The following is an 18,166-nucleotide window of genomic DNA, read 5'->3' as shown; positions in this document are numbered from 1 at the left end:
TTAAGGATCCTCTACATTTTCAGTCTCTGTGTTCCTCCAGCTTCTGGTCCAGAATCTTCTCAGAATGATCCTTCTCAGTTTGTTGTTGGCCTGGAAGATGATGACAGCCTCAATCGATGGAGATAACAATTGTAAATCCCAACTTGCTATTACCAGTGAGATATTTTCATTATAAAAAGTGACTGTTTGAGATATACAGGAGATTGCAAACATGAGAAGAAAGAAGAAGATTGTCCTCAGGGCAGTGACATGAGCCTGAAGATTTGGATGTGTTGATCCAGAGTCGTTATTCTTCACCCTCCAGACGTGTCTGAGCAAAAAGGAGAAAGTGAGGACCAGGCACAGAAGAGTAAGGCAGAATGGTAGATTGGCACCTAGGGTGTCTGCAGGCACAAGATAGAAAAAGAAATCATTGAGTGTGTTAACAGAGGCTTCTGTACCATTCTCAAAAGACTGGATACTTTCTGCATGGGCAAGCAAGAAGCTAGGGACACTCACAATGAACATCCCAAGTGCTGTCAGGAATAGAAGTTGACTCAGGAAATTTGACACAATTCTCTTTATCCAGATGAAGAACCCATAGCTGAGATTGGTGATGGTGGTACAGTAATAAGCGGAGAGCCAGAAGGTCAACCAGTAGTTGTAATAGGTTAGGAAGCAAACTGATATGTTCATAAATCCAATTAATTCTGTAACATAGAAGACTGCCGGACACAAGACAATGAACATTCCCTGTAGGCTCAGCACACACTGGAGGAGAATATTCACAATTCCCTTAGCCAGAAAGATCACATCGGTGGGACTCACCTTCCCTTTCTTTCTGATGATGTCCAGGTTACCCATCACAATACAAGTGTTAGAAGGGATTGCCAAGACGAGTCCCAAGACTGAAGAGACTAAAAGAGAGATGGCGTCCAGATACAACATGGTGAGGTTTGGTGTGAGCTCCAGACAGAGATGACTGGACACGTCCAGTGATAGCAGACAGAATTATATACTCGAGGTTGGAATTATGGAAATAGTCTGTAGAGAGCTGTCTAATGATGGACTTTGCATAACCGTGGTGAATTTCATTTTGGTAGCAACATGCAAAGTACAAACTGCGTAAGCAATTTTTGAATATCTTCCATTATACCGACGTACTTAACTTCAGGACTGGCGGCTGTTTGTCTGGTATTGATAATCATGCTGAGTGCACTATGACTATTGATTCCTCATTATGCCAAACAAAATAAAATCCAATTTTCCAGTTTCCGGATAAAATTCAGTTTTTAGTTGTTATTGGTGATACACAGTACAGAGTGTATTCTGTGCCTTCTGCCTCTTATCTATACACTAATACAATGTTTCTGGCATACAGAGTGGTGACATTATCTATAAAATTACATTTTTTTAAGATTTTGTGTTTTTTTTAAATACAACTTTACAAAGCAGAGCATAACAAATGAAAGCGGAAGTGACCGGAAGTCACTTGATTGAGTCACTTTGGACAAGCACAAGTCACCTGAAATTTTGCTATTTTTGCACCACTTGAGATTGAACTTTATGGTTGATTTTATTTATTTACCTCTCCTTCAGCCCCCACATCCAATCACTGGCTGAATCCTGCCACCTTAACCTCCGCAACATCTCCAGAATTCGACCCTTCCTGACTAATGACACCACAAAGCAACTTATTCACTCCTTGATTATTTCCCACCTCGACTACTGCAACTCTCTCCTTAATGGCCGACCCTTACACAGGCTCCTCCCCCCTTCAGTCTTTTATGAATGCTGCTGCTAGACTAATACACCTCACTAACCGATCCGTGACTGCTGCCCTTCTCTGCCAATTTCGTCACTGGCTTCCCCTCCCCCACCGTATAAAATTCAAAATGCTAACCACAACATACAAGGCCATTCACAACATCGCCCCCATCTACATCACCAACCTCATCTGCAGATATCGCCCAAATCGTCCCCTCCGCTCCTCCCAGGACCTCCTGTTCTCTATCTCCCTTGTTACCTCCTCCCATGCTCGCCTTCAGAACTTCTCCAGAGCCTCTCCCATCCTCTGGAACTCCCTGCCCCGGTATATCCGCTCAGCCCCTAACCTGTCCACCTCCAGGACTTCTCCAGAGCCTCTCCCATCCTCTGGAATTCCCTGCCCTGGTATATCTGATCAGCCCCTAACCTGTCCACCTTTAGGACTTCTCCAGAGCCTCTCCCATCCTCTGGAACTCCCTGCCCCGGTATATCCAATCAGCTCCTAGCCTTTCCACTTTCAGGACTTCTCCAGAGCCTCTCCCATCCTCTGGCACTCCCTGCCCCAGTATATCCGATCAGCCCCTAACCTGTCCACCTTTAGGACTTCTCCAGAGCCTCTCCCATCATCTGGAATTCCCTGCCCCGGTATATCCAATCAGCCCCTAACCTATCCACCTTTAGGACTTCTCCAGAGCCTCTCTCATCCTCTGGAACTCCCTGCCCCGGTATATCCGATCAGCTCCTAACCTGTCCACTTTCAGGACTTCTCCAGAGCCTCTCCCATCCTCTGGAACTCCCTGCCCAGGTAAATCCGATTAGCCCTTATCCTGCCCACCTCCAGGACTTCTCCAGAGCCTCTCCCATACTCTGGAACTCCCTGCCCTGGGATATTCGATCAGTCCCTAACCTGTTCACCTTTAGGACTTCTCCAGAGCCTCTCCCATCCTCTGGAACTCCCTGCCCCAGTATGTCCGATCAGCCCCAAACCTGTCCACCTTTAGGAGATCCTTGAAAACTCACTTATTCAGGGAAGCCTATCCCACACCCACCTAACAACTGTCCCCGAGCCACCCCCCCCCCATCAAATCATTTCCCACATCTATTACCTTTTGTATCACCACCCCCTTCATTTAGAATGTAAGCTCTACGAGCCGGGCCCTCCTGTCCCTTTTATATTGTTCTGTAATTGTGCCGTCCCCCCTCTACATTGTAAAGCTCTGCGCAAACTGTTGGCGCTATTTAAATCCTGTATAATAATAATAATAATTTATCTTTTACATCTTTTCCATTTTTTGACACTTTTTTCACCGGACTTTTGTTTATTAAAATTTTTTTTGCACTAATCAATTTTTCATTAATTTATTATAGAGGGATTTGCACAAGCATCATATACTGTTCAGGAGGAATTATTAAGGATGAAATTTGGTGTTTTAGATGATCTGATGAGATCACCACTACTTTTTGCACATTTATTTTAGGACTGGGTGTTGGATATAGTTACATAGTTACATAGTAGTTACATAGATATATGGTTGCAAAAAGCACAATTAAGAGAGCAACAATAGTAGACTACCCAATATAGGTCACAAGGTGAGCACATTCCCTAAGACTTGTATCTCACTATCGGGGAATCACTCATTACCCATTTGAGAAGAGTGACCCATTGGGGTATCACCTTTTAGGTGACGGGAATACCTACCACCCATTCATTGCATATTCACCTGGGAGGAGTGATTCACTGGAGAGAATCACTCTTCAGGTGACGAAAAGCCACCTGTAGCAATTATAAACCACCTATTGCATACTCACCTGGGAGGAGTGATTCACTGTAGAGGATCACTCTTCAGGTGACGGGCAGCGCCCACCCACCCCTACATACACACAACCTTCAATACGGGAGCTTTAAATCAAAGCATTCCAGGGGAGGCAGCAGCCTATCTTAACCCTAAGCGTGTAATACAACATTTTTTTTTATAAAGACAGACAATATCCAGCACAGCACTGAGCATAAAAGTGCCTAAAACTTTATATGTTGGTCAGATTGGTCGGCGCATGATAATAGAAAAATACAAAAAATCGTGTGCAAGAAATATAGACATATCCATGGAATAATAAATATGCATTGAACTGTCAACAGTGAGCCGGCTCACCGCAAAGGCGCCACAACCAAAATCGATGCCCTACGCACGTTTTGTCTCTTGAGGTCTAGAAGATGTCAAGAGACGAAACATGCGTGGCTTTTGGATGTCACACCATCACGGGGATTGGGTCAGAGCTTGCAGCCAGGGGAGAGCGGCTGGAGACGGCTCGCTGTGACAGTTCAATGTGTTTTTATACAACACTTGTGTCGGTGATGACACTTTTTAGGGTGTGGTGAAACTTTATATTTTATTAATAAACATGGTCTTTTTATTCTCCTTCCTTCTTTGATGTTCATGAGGGGAGCCTGGTTTTCATGTAAAAGATTGTGGAGCTGCAGTGCTGTGAAAGCTTCCTGAAGATCGAGATGAGATCTCTGTTTTTGAGATATACCAGCAATTCCATCTGGTGAGTGATTTGGAGCATTTGGTGGTGGGGATTGCCCGTTGGTGCTGGATATTGGGGGTTGGTGATGGAGCACATACAGTACATTTGTCTTTTTTTGCATGAGAAACCCCGTTAAAATCTACTTAAAGGGACTATTATGTACACTATATTACTAAAAGTATCGGGACGCCTGCCTTTACACGCACATGAAATATAATGGCATCTCAATCTTAGTCTGTAGGGTTCAATATTGAGTTGGTCCACCCTTTGCAGCTATAACAGCTTCAACTCTTCTGGGAAGGCCGTCCACAAGGTTTAGGAGGGTGTCTATGGGAATGTTTGACCATTCTTCCATTTGTGAGGTCAGGTTTTAGCATATAAACAAAGCATACATCATAAACATGTAATAGATGGTAGAACATGAGTATTTTTCTGTATACAAGGCGATGGCATACAAAAAAGAAGAATTTATATATATATATATATATATATATATATATATATATATATACACACACACACACACACACATCTGAAATCGTATAGTAATCCATGGAAGTAATTAGAATAAAAAGCCAAATGCTTATTGAGTAATGGATACAAATGGGTTATAGGATAAAATTGAATCACAGTTCAGGTCAAGCTATGTGTTGGGAACACGATGACATTGATAGGCTCGACGCGTTTCATGGCCAGTTGCCACTCAACAGGAGAAAACGCATAGCATGTCTGAAATGATAAAAAAAAAGGTACCAAATATTTATTTATTTATCTATTGTTTCTCCCAAATAGAAAGAAAGTAGGGGCACGGGGAAGCAAGGCATTCTTTCAAGCCATCCATTGTATGCAATTGTGTTGCTAGCTGTGTTTGGTCAGTGTGATCATATGGTACAGACAGAGCCGATCACAGCCCATGTGCACCATGCTCTGACCAATCACAGTTAATCACATATATATATATATATTTTTTTTATATATCTTTTGTTCTTTTTTATAATTTGTTTTTTTAACACACTTTGACCAGAGCAGTATAATGTTACCATAGTAGTAAGGAGTTTTTTTTTATACATTATGTGTTATGTGTGCGTATATATATATATATATATATATATATATATATATATATATATATATAGAAAAAACACATGGAACGATGCTTGATGCCAAAAAGTGTCCTTTTACTGAAAAGTTAATCCATTAATTGTTTCAAAATACAAGCAAGCCACTGTACAGTTCCGAGCACAACTCGCTCTTCGTCAGGCTTTTCAGGCTGTGTGTGAAAGGCTAAACCACACTGTGTTCCTTTATCCACACCCAGTCTGATACACACCTGTGTCACATAATTAATTATCCTATACAAAACACCTAAAACCATTCCAAATTTAACCCTATTAAATAAACCTACTACCCTAAAACCATCCTAAATTCCCCAATAGGAGATAATCTACAAAATAGGTTCATCATATTACATCTCAAATATCCTCATCATATCACTTATGAACCAATTATATTATCTCATTTAATTAGCTCGGTGTTTTGTAAATATTTCTCATGAATATACATATGTTGCTATTTCTATACATGTCTCAAGTTTCTTCATGGATTCCAGTTGATATTCTGCTATCTAATATTTCCAACGGGAGCCTTTTGTGATCAATCTAAAGAAAATATAACATATTCAAAAATAGTCATACCTCTAATCAATCTTGTACTATAAATTTTTAAACAAACAAAAACAAATCATAGTCCCTGTTCATACCATCAGGGTACAGGGACTGTAATTTGTTGATCCACCAAACTTCACGTCTTTTTAGTTTCAAAATCCTATCACCCCCTCTTTTGTCATGGGGAATCTCTTCTAAAACCATAAAGCGTAGATCTGTGTCTTTGTGGCCCATTTCTGAGAAGTGACGCGATACAGGTAAACTTGATTGAGGATGTCTAATTGTACTACGGTGTTGTGCGATACGAGGAGTTTCAGTTAACTCCGATGAAGGCATACCGGCGCAATAAAACCTTGCGCGACCTCTTAGTGCGATCCGAATTTAAACCAGAGAGGCAGGATGAGAAAAAGATGACCTTTCTTGGCAGTAAAAGAAAAGGCTGTTACCCCTGTCTCAATTGCATTCAATGCAATTTAGTTATCAAAGGGAATAATTTTTCTCATCCTAGGACTAATAAGAAAATAATCATTAACGGTTTTTACACCTGTCAGTCATCATATGTAATTTACATTCTCACATGCCCCTGTAATCTCCTTTACGTGGGGGAAACCACCCAAAAAATTAAAGACCGTATCGCACAACACCGTAGTACAATTAGACATCCTCAATCAAGTTTACCTGTATCGCGTCACTTCTCAGAAATGGGCCACAAAGACACAGATCTACGCTTTATGGTTTTAGAAGAGATTCCCCATGACAAAAGAGGGGGTGATAGGATTTTGAAACTAAAAAGACATGAAGTTTGGTGGATCAACAAATTACAGTCCCTGTACCCTGATGGTATGAACAGGGACTATGATTTGTTTTTGTTTGTTTAAAAATTTATAGTACAAGATTGATTAGAGGTATGACTATTTTTGAATATGTTATATTTTCTTTAGATTGATCACAAAAGGCTCCCGTTGGAAATATTAGATAGCAGAATATCAACTGGAATCCATGAAGAAACTTGAGACATGTATAGAAATAGCAACATATGTATATTCATGAGAAATATTTACAAAACACCGAGCTAATTAAATGAGATAATATAATTGGTTCATAAGTGATATGATGAGGATATTTGAGATGTAATATGATGAACCTATTTTGTAGATTATCTCCTATTGGGGAATTTAGGATGGTTTTAGGGTAGTAGGTTTATTTAATAGGGTTAAATTTGGAATGGTTTTAGGTGTTTTGTATAGGATAATTAATTATGTGACACAGGTGTGTATCAGACTGGGTGTGGATAAAGGAACACAGTGTGGTTTAGCCTTTCACACACAGCCTGAAAAGCCTGACGAAGAGCGAGTTGTGCTCGGAACTGTACAGTGGCTTGCTTGTATTTTGAAACAATTAATGGATTAACTTTTCAGTAAAAGGACACTTTTTGGCATCAAGCATCGTTCCATGTGTTTTTTCTATCATTTATGGTGGAGTTTTGGGAGTCCACCTTGACGGTGCTTTGATTGAACAAGGACTTCAAGATAAGAGGGTAACCCACCTGATGTTCATTTATTACACTCCCAGTGAGTAAGTTACCTTCAGTTGTGATGGATACTAATGGAGCTACATTTTCATACACCCAAGAAGAGACCACACAGATCATGTCTCAGATCTCAGGATCCAGAAATTTTCTAACGGGCAATACCCCGGTCTACAACTCTCGTACATGGGAGAAATTAAGAAGGAAACATACTTCTCTGGAATTGCACGGGCTAACCTTGGCCGAATACCATCGAGTACAACGAATCCCCAGAGGTCTGAGGGTACGTTTGGCCCCGACCCTATTCAGCGATAATGATGAGTTCAAGAGTACATTTATGCAAATTCTCAACAAATGTTCATTTGATTTAATGACTTTGACCATCTCATTCATACATAAGGAATTGGCTTCATTGTCGGAACAACTCACCAAGATTGAATCAGAATTGCGTACTGCGATGTCTCTGGAAGAGTTTAATAAATGTAAGGAGATGGCCGATGAAAGTATTAACAAGTATCGTTGTGAATTGGAGACCAGAAAACGCAGTAAATTTGATCGGGATATTGAGGATTATGAGAGGAACCAGGTGTACCGATGGCCACGTCCATACAACCGACGAGGTCGCAGCGACTATGGAAGCCATAGGAGAGAGATATCTGACAACTCTTCAGCCAATACAGATACCGATTCCTCATCCAATTTTTTACAAGCAGATCGCAGAGAACGGTCTACCACTCGGATGCAAACCAGGTCCCGCTACAACAGAGAAGAAAGCCACGACAGATATCGCAATACACGAGGCAACCGCGGCCGACCAAGGGAGACTTAGTTTATAATATCTCCAGGCGGGTCCTTTCACCGGATGAGGTAGGACTTTTTAACCGTGGTTTATCTTACTGTCCTAAAAGTCACCTAGATCCATTTCAGTTAGATCAAGATCTGTATCGCCTATTTCGCAATATTAGATGGAAGGTCCATTTTCTTCACAAACCATTTGTTCATAATGACATACCTGAAGGGAGACTAAGCAGTAAAAGTCTAGGACTGGTAATGAAATCTAAATCCGTCCCCCCTACCACTTATGTCCCTGTTGAGATGTTTGTACAGGAGGTTACCCGAGATGTGAAACGTTTGTTGAAACAAGTGGACTTTAAAGATCATGTACCTAACAATCTGTCCCCTCATGAAAGAGTGACATTACGGGAATTAACCAAACGGAATGATATTATTTGCAAACCTGCTGATAAAGGGGGTTCGGTAGTCATTATGGACCCCCAGGCTTATGAGAATGAGATCAGGCGACAATTGGATGACGACACAGTATACAAACCTCTACAATCAGATCCCACATGGAGTATTAGAAAGATCTTGGAGAGTATTGTGAAACCGGCATTTAAAGAAGGATTAATTTCACACGATTTATGCGAATTTTTGTTACCAACACATACCCGCATTCCGGTCTTGTATATACTCCCCAAGATCCATAAGGACAAACATTCCCCACCGGGACGCCCGATTGTATCGGGGAGGGATTCGATTTTTGTACCCACGGCCAAGTTACTGGATAAAGTACTATCACCCTTGGTTATGGCCACCCCATCTTACATCAAGGACTCTGGTGACTTTCTGACCAAAATCAGGGACTTACCACAAATCCAGAATGAATATATCCTTGTCACTTGGGATGTAACAAGTCTATATACATCGATTCCTCATGTGGCTGGCATTGAGGCAGCGCTAAGCCTAATTAGGAAATGTCAGGAGTACTCAGAAGCTCAGATCATTTTTTTTGAGAAATTGTTTAGATTGATTTTGTACAATAACTATTTTCTCTTTAAGGACCGGTACTATGTGCAATTGACGGGGGTAGCCATGGGTTCTAATGTTGCCCCGCCATATGCCTGTTCATTTATGCATGATTTTGAGCAAAAACATATTTTTGTGAATGATCTGTTTCGGGAACATTGCGCCACCTGGTGGCGTTATATAGATGACATTTTTGTCATATGGCGGGGCAACATTGAATCACTCAAAATGTTTGATGAGATGATCAATAGTATTTCACCAGAGATCCAGTTCAAGATTCATATTGGTGGAGATTCGGTCCCCTTTCTAGATATACGGGCATATATAAAACAGGGACGGATTGAAACTGACATATACACGAAACCTACAGATAGGAATCAGCTATTGAGATATGACAGCTATCATCCCCCTCATGTCTTTAGTTCTATTATCAGAAGCCAGCTTCTCAGAGTGACGCGAATAGTGAGTGATACTACAGTTAAAAATGAAAGATTAGATGAAATGTGCTGCAAATTTAAGGAGCGGGGCTACCCAGAAAACATAATCCGACACGAATTAAATAAGATTTTGAATCCTATTGAAATTCCCAATAGGAAAAGATACTCAGTTGACAAACCTCGAATTCCATTTGTCTTCCAGTTTAACAGTTATAGCGAGAGGATCTTTAATGTATTAAGAAAACATTGGACGATATTGAAACGATCCTATCCTCATATAGAGGAGTTTCAGTTAACTCCGATGAAGGCATACCGGCGCAATAAAACCTTGCGCGACCTCTTAGTGCGATTCGAATTTAAACCAGAGAGGCAGGATGAGAAAAAGATGACCTTTCTTGGCAGTAAAAGAAAAGGCTGTTACCCCTGTCTCAATTGCATTCAATGCAATTTAGTTATCAAAGGGAATAATTTTTCTCATCCTAGGACTAATAAGAAAATAATCATTAACGGCTTTTATACTTGTCAGTCATCATATGTAATTTATATTCTCACATGCCCCTGTAATCTCCTTTACGTGGGGGAAACCACCCAAAAAATTAAAGACCGTATCGCACAACACCGTAGTACAATTAGACATCCTCAATCAAGTTTACCTGTATCGCGTCACTTCTCAGAAATGGGCCACAAAGACACAGATCTACGCTTTATGGTTTTAGAAGAGATTCCCCATGACAAAAGAGGGGGTGATAGGATTTTGAAACTAAAAAGACGTGAAGTTTGGTGGATCAACAAATTACAGTCCCTGTACCCTGATGGTATGAACAGGGACTATGATTTGTTTTTGTTTGTTTAAAAATTTATAGTACAAGATTGATTAGAGGTATGACTATTTTTGAATATGTTATATTTTCTTTAGATTGATCACAAAAGGCTCCCGTTGGAAATATTAGATAGCAGAATATCAACTGGAATCCATGAAGAAACTTGAGACATGTATAGAAATAGCAACATATGTATATTCATGAGAAATATTTACAAAACACCGAGCTAATTAAATGAGATAATATAATTGGTTCATAAGTGATATGATGAGGATATTTGAGATGTAATATGATGAACCTATTTTGTAGATTATCTCCTATTGGGGAATTTAGGATGGTTTTAGGGTAGTAGGTTTATTTAATAGGGTTAAATTTGGAATGGTTTTAGGTGTTTTGTATAGGATAATTAATTATGTGACACAGGTGTGTATCAGACTGGGTGTGGATAAAGGAACACAGTGTGGTTTAGCCTTTCACACACAGCCTGAAAAGCCTGACGAAGAGCGAGTTGTGCTCGGAACTGTACAGTGGCTTGCTTGTATTTTGAAACAATTAATGGATTAACTTTTCAGTAAAAGGACACTTTTTGGCATCAAGCATCGTTCCATGTGTTTTTTCTATCATTTATGGTGGAGTTTTGGGAGTCCACCTTGACGGTGCTTTGATTGAACAAGGACTTCAAGATAAGAGGGTAACCCACCTGATGTTCATTTATATATATATATATATATATATATATATATATATATATATATATATATATATATATATATATATATGTGTGTGTGTGTGTGTGTGTGTGTGTGTGTGTATATATATATAAAAAATTGAGAAATTATTATTTATTTACTTTTTACATACTGTCTGTCACCAGTGCAGTACAGCGTCATCATATAATGGGTGTGGCAGTGATCACTGCCACACCCATTATATGATGACACTGTACTGCACTGGTGATAGACAGTATGTAAAAAATAAATAAATAATAATTTCTCAATTTTCCAAAAACTTATGACAAAAAATTGCAACTTTAAAAAACTCGCCATGCCGCTTACTAAGTATCTCAGACTGTTTACTTTCCAAGAAGGGGTGATTTGGGGGGTATATTTTCACTGTCCTGGCATTTTCGACCCTCAAGAAATGAGATTGAACCGTCTGTACATCAGGATTGATCGATTTTCAGATATACCTGTATGTATCAAGCAGCTGTCAGAGGAACTTGTTAAATTCCCTCTAACAGGCTGCATTAAAAAATCTTTATAAATATGACTAATATGCAATAGGTATAGATATGTTCCTGGAGAGAGAAAATGATTTCCCCAAAAAAATGGTTTGCAAAAGAAAAACGATTTATAGAACTAGAAATAGAACATTATTGGGAGACCCGGAGAAGAAAGAATGGACAAAGGGTCTGCATGACTTAGGGAGGAACAGGGTCAGGGAAGGGTCAGCTAGGCTAGTGTTGTGGGAGGCGGGTAGTCCTTACCTGATTGGGGGCTGCAGGCCATAGGGGCAGGGTGCAGCTGCGAGGATCTGTGCAAGATAGGCGGTATAGTCATTCCAAAAAGTTTGGTCGAAGAGGAAACTTTCCTCCCTTGTGTTGAGGGTTACCGATGTGTCCAGGTTGAGGGAATGTTTTTTGTGTCTCAGACTTTGTTCACAATTACAAAAAAAAACAAGTGATCAAATATGTTTGGTGCACATTTTGTCACAGCAGCTTGGCGGGTCTTTGAGGCGACAATAGTATCTTTCTCAAGCATCACCCCCGGCTCCCTGCTGGGCCCCTGGCTTGGCACTCCAGATACTCCTCAAGCGTCACCCCCACTTCGTTGCTGAGTCCCTGGCTTGGCACTCCAGATACTCCTCAAGCCTATCCCCATGGGCTGGGTCCCTGGCTTGGCACTCCAGATACTCCTCAAGCATCAACCCACTGGCTGGGTCCCTGGTGTGGCAATCCAGATACTCCTCAAGCGTCGCCCCACTGGCTGGGTCCCTGGCTTGGCACTCCAGATACTCCTCAAGCATCAACCCACTGGCTGGGTCCCTGGTTTGGCACTCCAGATACTCCTCAAGCATCAACCCACTGACTGGGTCCCTGGCTTGGCACTCCAGATACTCCTCAAGCATCACCCCACTGGCTGGGTCCCTGACTTGGCACTCCAGATACTCCTCAAGCGTCACCCCACTGGCTGGGTCCCTGGCTTGGCACTCCAGATACTCCTCAAGCATCACCCCACTGGCTGGGTCCCTGGCTTGGCACTCCAGATACTCCTCAAGCGTCACCCCCACTTCCCTGCTGGGTCCCTGGCTTGGCACTCCAGATACTCCTCAAGCCTCACCCCACTGGCTGGGTCCCTGGCTTGACACTCCAGATACTCCTCAAGCATCAACCCACTGGCTGGGTCCCTGGTGTGGCACTCCAGATACTCCTCAAGCGTCGCCCCACTGGCTGGGTCCCTTGCTTGGAACTCCAGATACTCCTCAAGCATCACCCCACTGGCTGGGTCTCTGACTTGGCACTCCAGATACTCCTCAAGCGTGGCCCCACTGGCTGGGTCCCTGACTTGGCACTCCAGATACTCCTCAAGCATCACCCCCACTTCCCTGCTGGGTCCCTGGCTTGGCACTCCAGATACTCCTCAAGCCTCACCCCACTGGCTGGGTCCCTGGCTTGACACTCCAGATACTCCTCAAGCATCAACCCACTGGCTGGGTCCCTGGTGTGGCACTCCAGATACTCCTCAAGCGTCGCCCCACTGGCTGGGTCCCTGGCTTGGAACTCCAGATACTCCTCAAGCATCACCCCACTGGCTGGGTCCCTGGCTTGGCACCTGCTGAAGTTTCTCGATTCTTCCCCATCCCCGGTTGGTGAGAATACTGCTCTGGTACTTGCTTCGGCTACTCACTGTAGTCCCCAGTAACAAGGTGGTTGGTACCTTAGTGGTGACAGATTCCCCTTTACCTCCGACTACGACAGGTTATCCCAGCAGGCCAAGGGGCCAAGAAAACCCCTGCCCATTGGCTGAGACACCCCATATACTCCTAATCTTTTTGCATCGCTCTTATCTTATCTAATGTCACCAGGTACCCGGCCACTCAGCAACAGAAGAGAGAAGTGCAGCAATTCCAGACTTAGAGTGAAATCAATTGATCCCTAACAATTGGCCAAGGTAATAATACCGGGCAGCTAAATTTAGGAGCAACCCTGCCTAAACATCAGGGTGCTATATTTGTGAATTGTATTTATTGTTATGTTAATGTGATGGTAGTTATTCATTGGTTAATAAATTGGCTGCTGCGGTCGTATTACCATATCCCATGTTGCACAGTCTGCGTCTTTATTGTATGGGGTTTGAAGGACCCAGGTTGATTAAACCTTCAGACCCCTTATACACTAAGGCAGTTTTCAGGCATTTCTCCTGAAAATCGCCTCTCATGCCTCCCTCGTGTGAAAGCCTGAGTGCTTTCACACTGGAGTGGTGTGCTTGCGAAACAGGAAAAAAAGTCCTGCAAACGGCATCTTTGGGGCAGTGTAGGAGCGGTGTATACACTGCTCCTACACCACACCTGCCCATTGGAATGAATGGGCAGTGCCTGAAAATCACTTCGGAAGTGGCGAAGTGGCAGCTGGTGGGTTCTTCTTTTGGGGGGGGTGCAAACAAAGAACACCCCCCCCAGCGTCATGGCACAGCACTAAGACACCCCCCCGGGTGGTCCGGCACTTACCCACAGGGCTGTGGCGTCCTCTCCTCCTCTCCTGGAGTGCAAGCAGCGGCCGCAGCGGCTCCGGTGTCTTCTCCTTCTAAGGCTTCCTCCACCGCGTGTCTCCTCTTCCACCAAAGTGCTAGGCATCCAATAGGATCATCTGACGCTTTGGCCAATCGGGAAACAAGTCTCACAGACCTGCCTCCTGATTGGTGGGGAGGAACTTTAGTGTGAAAATAGTGAAAATTTATTTGCTTGGATCCCTCAACTTGGTGGCCACGGAGCGCAATGCTCTGCACTCTGAGACCACCCTTTTTTGAAGCCTATTAGAGCTTCCGGCTCTAATCAGGTGCTTAACCACTTGACCACTGGGCATTTAAACCCCCTTCCTAACCAGACCAATTTTCAGCTTTCGGTGCTCTCGCATTCTGAATGACAATTACTCAGTCATACAACACTGTACTTATATGAAATTTTTGTTCTTTTTTCACACAAATAGAGCTTTCTTTTGGTGCTTAGGGATGAGCTTCGAGTTCGAGTCAAACTCATGTTCGACTCGAACATTGGCTGTACGCAAGTTCGCCGAACAGCGAACAATTAGGGGTGTTCGCGGCAAATTCGAACGCCGCAGAACACCGTTTAAAAGTCTATGGGAGAAATCAAAAGCGCTAATTTTAAAGGCTTATATGCAAGTTATTGTCATAAAAAGTGTTTGGGGACCCGGGTCCTGCCCCAGGGGACATGGATCAATGCAAAAAAATGTTTTAAAAACGGACGTTTTTTCAGGAGCAGTGATTTTAATAATGCTTAAAGTCAAACAATAAAAGTGTAATATCCCTTTTCATAGCTGGGGGGTGTCTATAGTATGCCTGTAAAGGGGCGCATGTTTCCCGTGTTTAGAACAGTCTGACAGCAAAATGACATTTCGAAGGAAAAAACCCATTTAAAACTACTCGCGGATATTGCATTGCCGACAATACACATAGAAGTTCATTGATAAAAATGGCATGGGAATTCCCCACAGGGGAACCCCCGAACCAAAATTAAAAAAAAAAAATGACGTGGGAGTCCCCCTAAATTCCATACCAGGCCCTTCAGGTCTGGTATGGATATTAAGTGGAACCCCGGCCAAAATTTAAAAAAAAAATGACGTGGGGTTCCCCCTAAATTCCATACCAGACCCTTCAGACCTGAAGGGTCTGGTATGGATTTTAAGGGGAACCCTGCGCCAAAAAAAAAAAAAAACGGCGTGGGGTCCCCCCAAAAGTCCATACCAGACCCTTATCCGAGCACGCAACCTGGCAGGCTGCAGGAAAAGAGGGGGGGACGAGAGTGCGGCCCCCCTCCTGGACCGTACCAGGCCACATGCCCTCAACATTGGGAGGGTGCTTTGGGGTAGCCCTCGAAAACACCTTGTCCCCATGTTGATGAGGACAAGGGCCTCATCCCCACAACCCTGGCCGGTGGTTTTTTTTTCTTCACAAAATTGTCATATTAGCAGGTTATTTCTCACACACAGCGCCTCATCCCCACAACCCTGGCCGGTGGTTTTTTTTTCTTCACAAAATTGTCATATTAGCAGGTTATTTCTCACACACAGCATATGCATACCACAAATTACACCCCAAAACACATTCTGCTATTACTCCCGAGTATGGAGATACCACATATGTGAGACTCTTACACAGCGTGGCCACATACAGAGGCCCAACTTGCAGGGAGCACCTTCAGGCGTCCTGGAGCACCCAGGCCAATTCTGACACTTCTCTCCTACATGTAAAAATCATCATTTATTTGCTAGACAATTACATAGAACCCCAAAACATTATATATGTTTTTTTAGCAACGACCCTAGAGAATACAACGGCGGTCGTTGCAACTTTTTATCTCACACGGTATTTGTGCAGCGATTTTTCAAACGCGCTTTTTTTGAAAAAAAAAAACAGTTTTGTGCTTTAAAAAAAAAAAAACAGTAAAGTTAGCCCAATGTTTTTACATAATGTGAAAGATGAAGTTGCACCCAGTAAATAGATACCTAACATATCACCCTTCAAAATTGCACATGCTCCTGGAATGGCGCCAAACTTCGCTTAAAAATCCCCATAGGCGATGCTACAAAATTTTTTACTGGTTACATGTTTTGCGTTACAGGGAAGGTCTAGGGCCCAAATTATTGCTCTCGCTCTGCTGATCGCAGCGATACCTCACATGTGTGGTTTGAACACTGTTTTCATATGTGGGCGGGACTTAATTATGCGTTCGCTTCTGCATGCGAGCACACGGGCACAGGGGTGCTTTAACTTCTTTTTTTTATTGTTCATTTTAATTTATTTATTTTAGTTTGATGCTTTTTTCCAAAAAATGTATTTTATTGATCATTTTTATTCCTTGTAATAGGAGAAAAGGAGGTATGGCTAGACAGGTTGCATCAGATGCGGCACCTCATCCCAAAGTAATTTAATAACAAGTAGATGAGAGGACAGGGGATTATAGCGGTGCTAAAGTAAATAATGTGAACATGAGATAGAAATATAAAAATAACACTTTATTTCACAAAATTCAATACATGAGGAGAACAGTAAAATCGATAACAGCAAAAAACATATATATCGTAATATGACCCAAGTGCAGTAGGGTGGGCCAGGTGGAAGCGGCCTTCAAGGCAAGAGCTCAGTTTCCTACATGTTTCGCCAAAACATTGGCTTCCTCAGGGAATAAGAGCTTATGCGATGTATAAGAATCTATGCATGGGAATACAAAGACATCATGTAAACATACAAAACCTTGCTGTATATTAAAATATAGGATTATAGAAATATAAGGCTGGACAAACTCACACGGAGAGGTGGCCCTATAGTACCCCCATGGTCCCAAACATACCTGACCACCAGACACCCAGGGAAAGCACGGCAGGAGACCCCCAGCCGAGGGAGGAACAGGCTACACCGTATTTGTGCTTGCAGGGGGCACATAAAAGTAGGAATGATAATGGCTGAATAGATGTGAAATATATGTAAAAAATTAGGTTCTAGAAACGTAAATAGGGTAATGCACTATGCATAGGTTAGGTAGGGCATAAAAGCCTCAGAGGAACTCACTCTTTAAAAACAAGTTGATTGGTGATGGGGAAACGCCTGAGGATGGATTAAAAAAACAAGCATGGACAGCTGGTAAAGATGTTTAGATGATGGTCTGAGAAAATACATAAGAAAAAATGAGCCAGTTAGCCTAAAAAGGGATAGTTTGGCAACAATTGTATCAAGGGATTGGAAAAAATAACCAAAAGCTGCTCACCTAATAGGTGATTTGCAAGGCATGTGACTGTCACCAATCAGTCTTCACATAGCTTGCATAGAAGTAAGAGACTGGGCAATGGCAGAGAGTTGGTATGTCCTGGGAGAGGGTGAATAAAGGCTGAGTTAGAAGTGACAAAATGGATTATTTAAGGATAGCTGAGGAGTGAGTAGCCATAAGTATTTACCTTGTCAGCTTGTGCAGGGCATGTACAGGCGTTTTCCTAGTCCAGCTGAAGGAATGGACAAGCCATCACCAATCAACTTGTTTTTAAAGAGTGAGTTCCTCTGAGGCTTTTATGCCCTACCTAACCTATGCATAGTGCATTACCCTATTTACGTTTCTAGAACCTAATTTTTTACATATATTTCACGTCTATTCAGCCATTATCATTCCTAATTTCCAATATATTTAATCGCCAGGTCTTTTATGTGCCCCCTGCAAGCACAAATACGGTGCAGCCTGTTCCTCCCACGGCTGGGGGTCTCCTGCCGTGCTTTCCCTGGGTGTCTGGTGGTCAGGTATGTTTGGGACCATGGGGGTACTATAGGGCCACCTCTCCGTGTGAGTTTGTCCAGCCTTATATTTCTATAATCCTATATTTTAATATACAGCAACGTTTTGTATGTTTACATGATG

The 18,166-nt window shown here is 42.4% G+C and overlaps 1 protein-coding gene across 1 annotated transcript; it reads right to left on the bottom strand.

The window, feature by feature from the left end:
- On the bottom strand, window positions 1–927 carry LOC141147401 (taste receptor type 2 member 9-like). Its single transcript, XM_073634634.1, has one exon. The coding sequence runs from the start codon at window positions 925–927 to the stop codon at window positions 1–3; it is 927 nt and encodes a 308-aa protein (XP_073490735.1).
- Between the last annotated feature and the right edge of the window lie 17,239 nt (window positions 928–18,166).

The sequence above is a fragment of the Aquarana catesbeiana genome, linkage group LG06, assembly GCF_042186555.1.
Source record: "Aquarana catesbeiana isolate 2022-GZ linkage group LG06, ASM4218655v1, whole genome shotgun sequence".
Taxonomy (NCBI): domain Eukaryota; kingdom Metazoa; phylum Chordata; class Amphibia; order Anura; family Ranidae; genus Aquarana; species Aquarana catesbeiana.
Note: the sequence above shows the minus strand (reverse complement) of the source record. Positions and strands in the feature narration are given on the sequence as shown.

Bases quoted from the DNA above. Each gene is read 5' to 3' on its own strand.
- LOC141147401 (XM_073634634.1), bottom strand. From the start codon at position 927: ATGTTGTATCTGGACGCCATCTCTCTTTTAGTCTCTTCAGTCTTGGGA.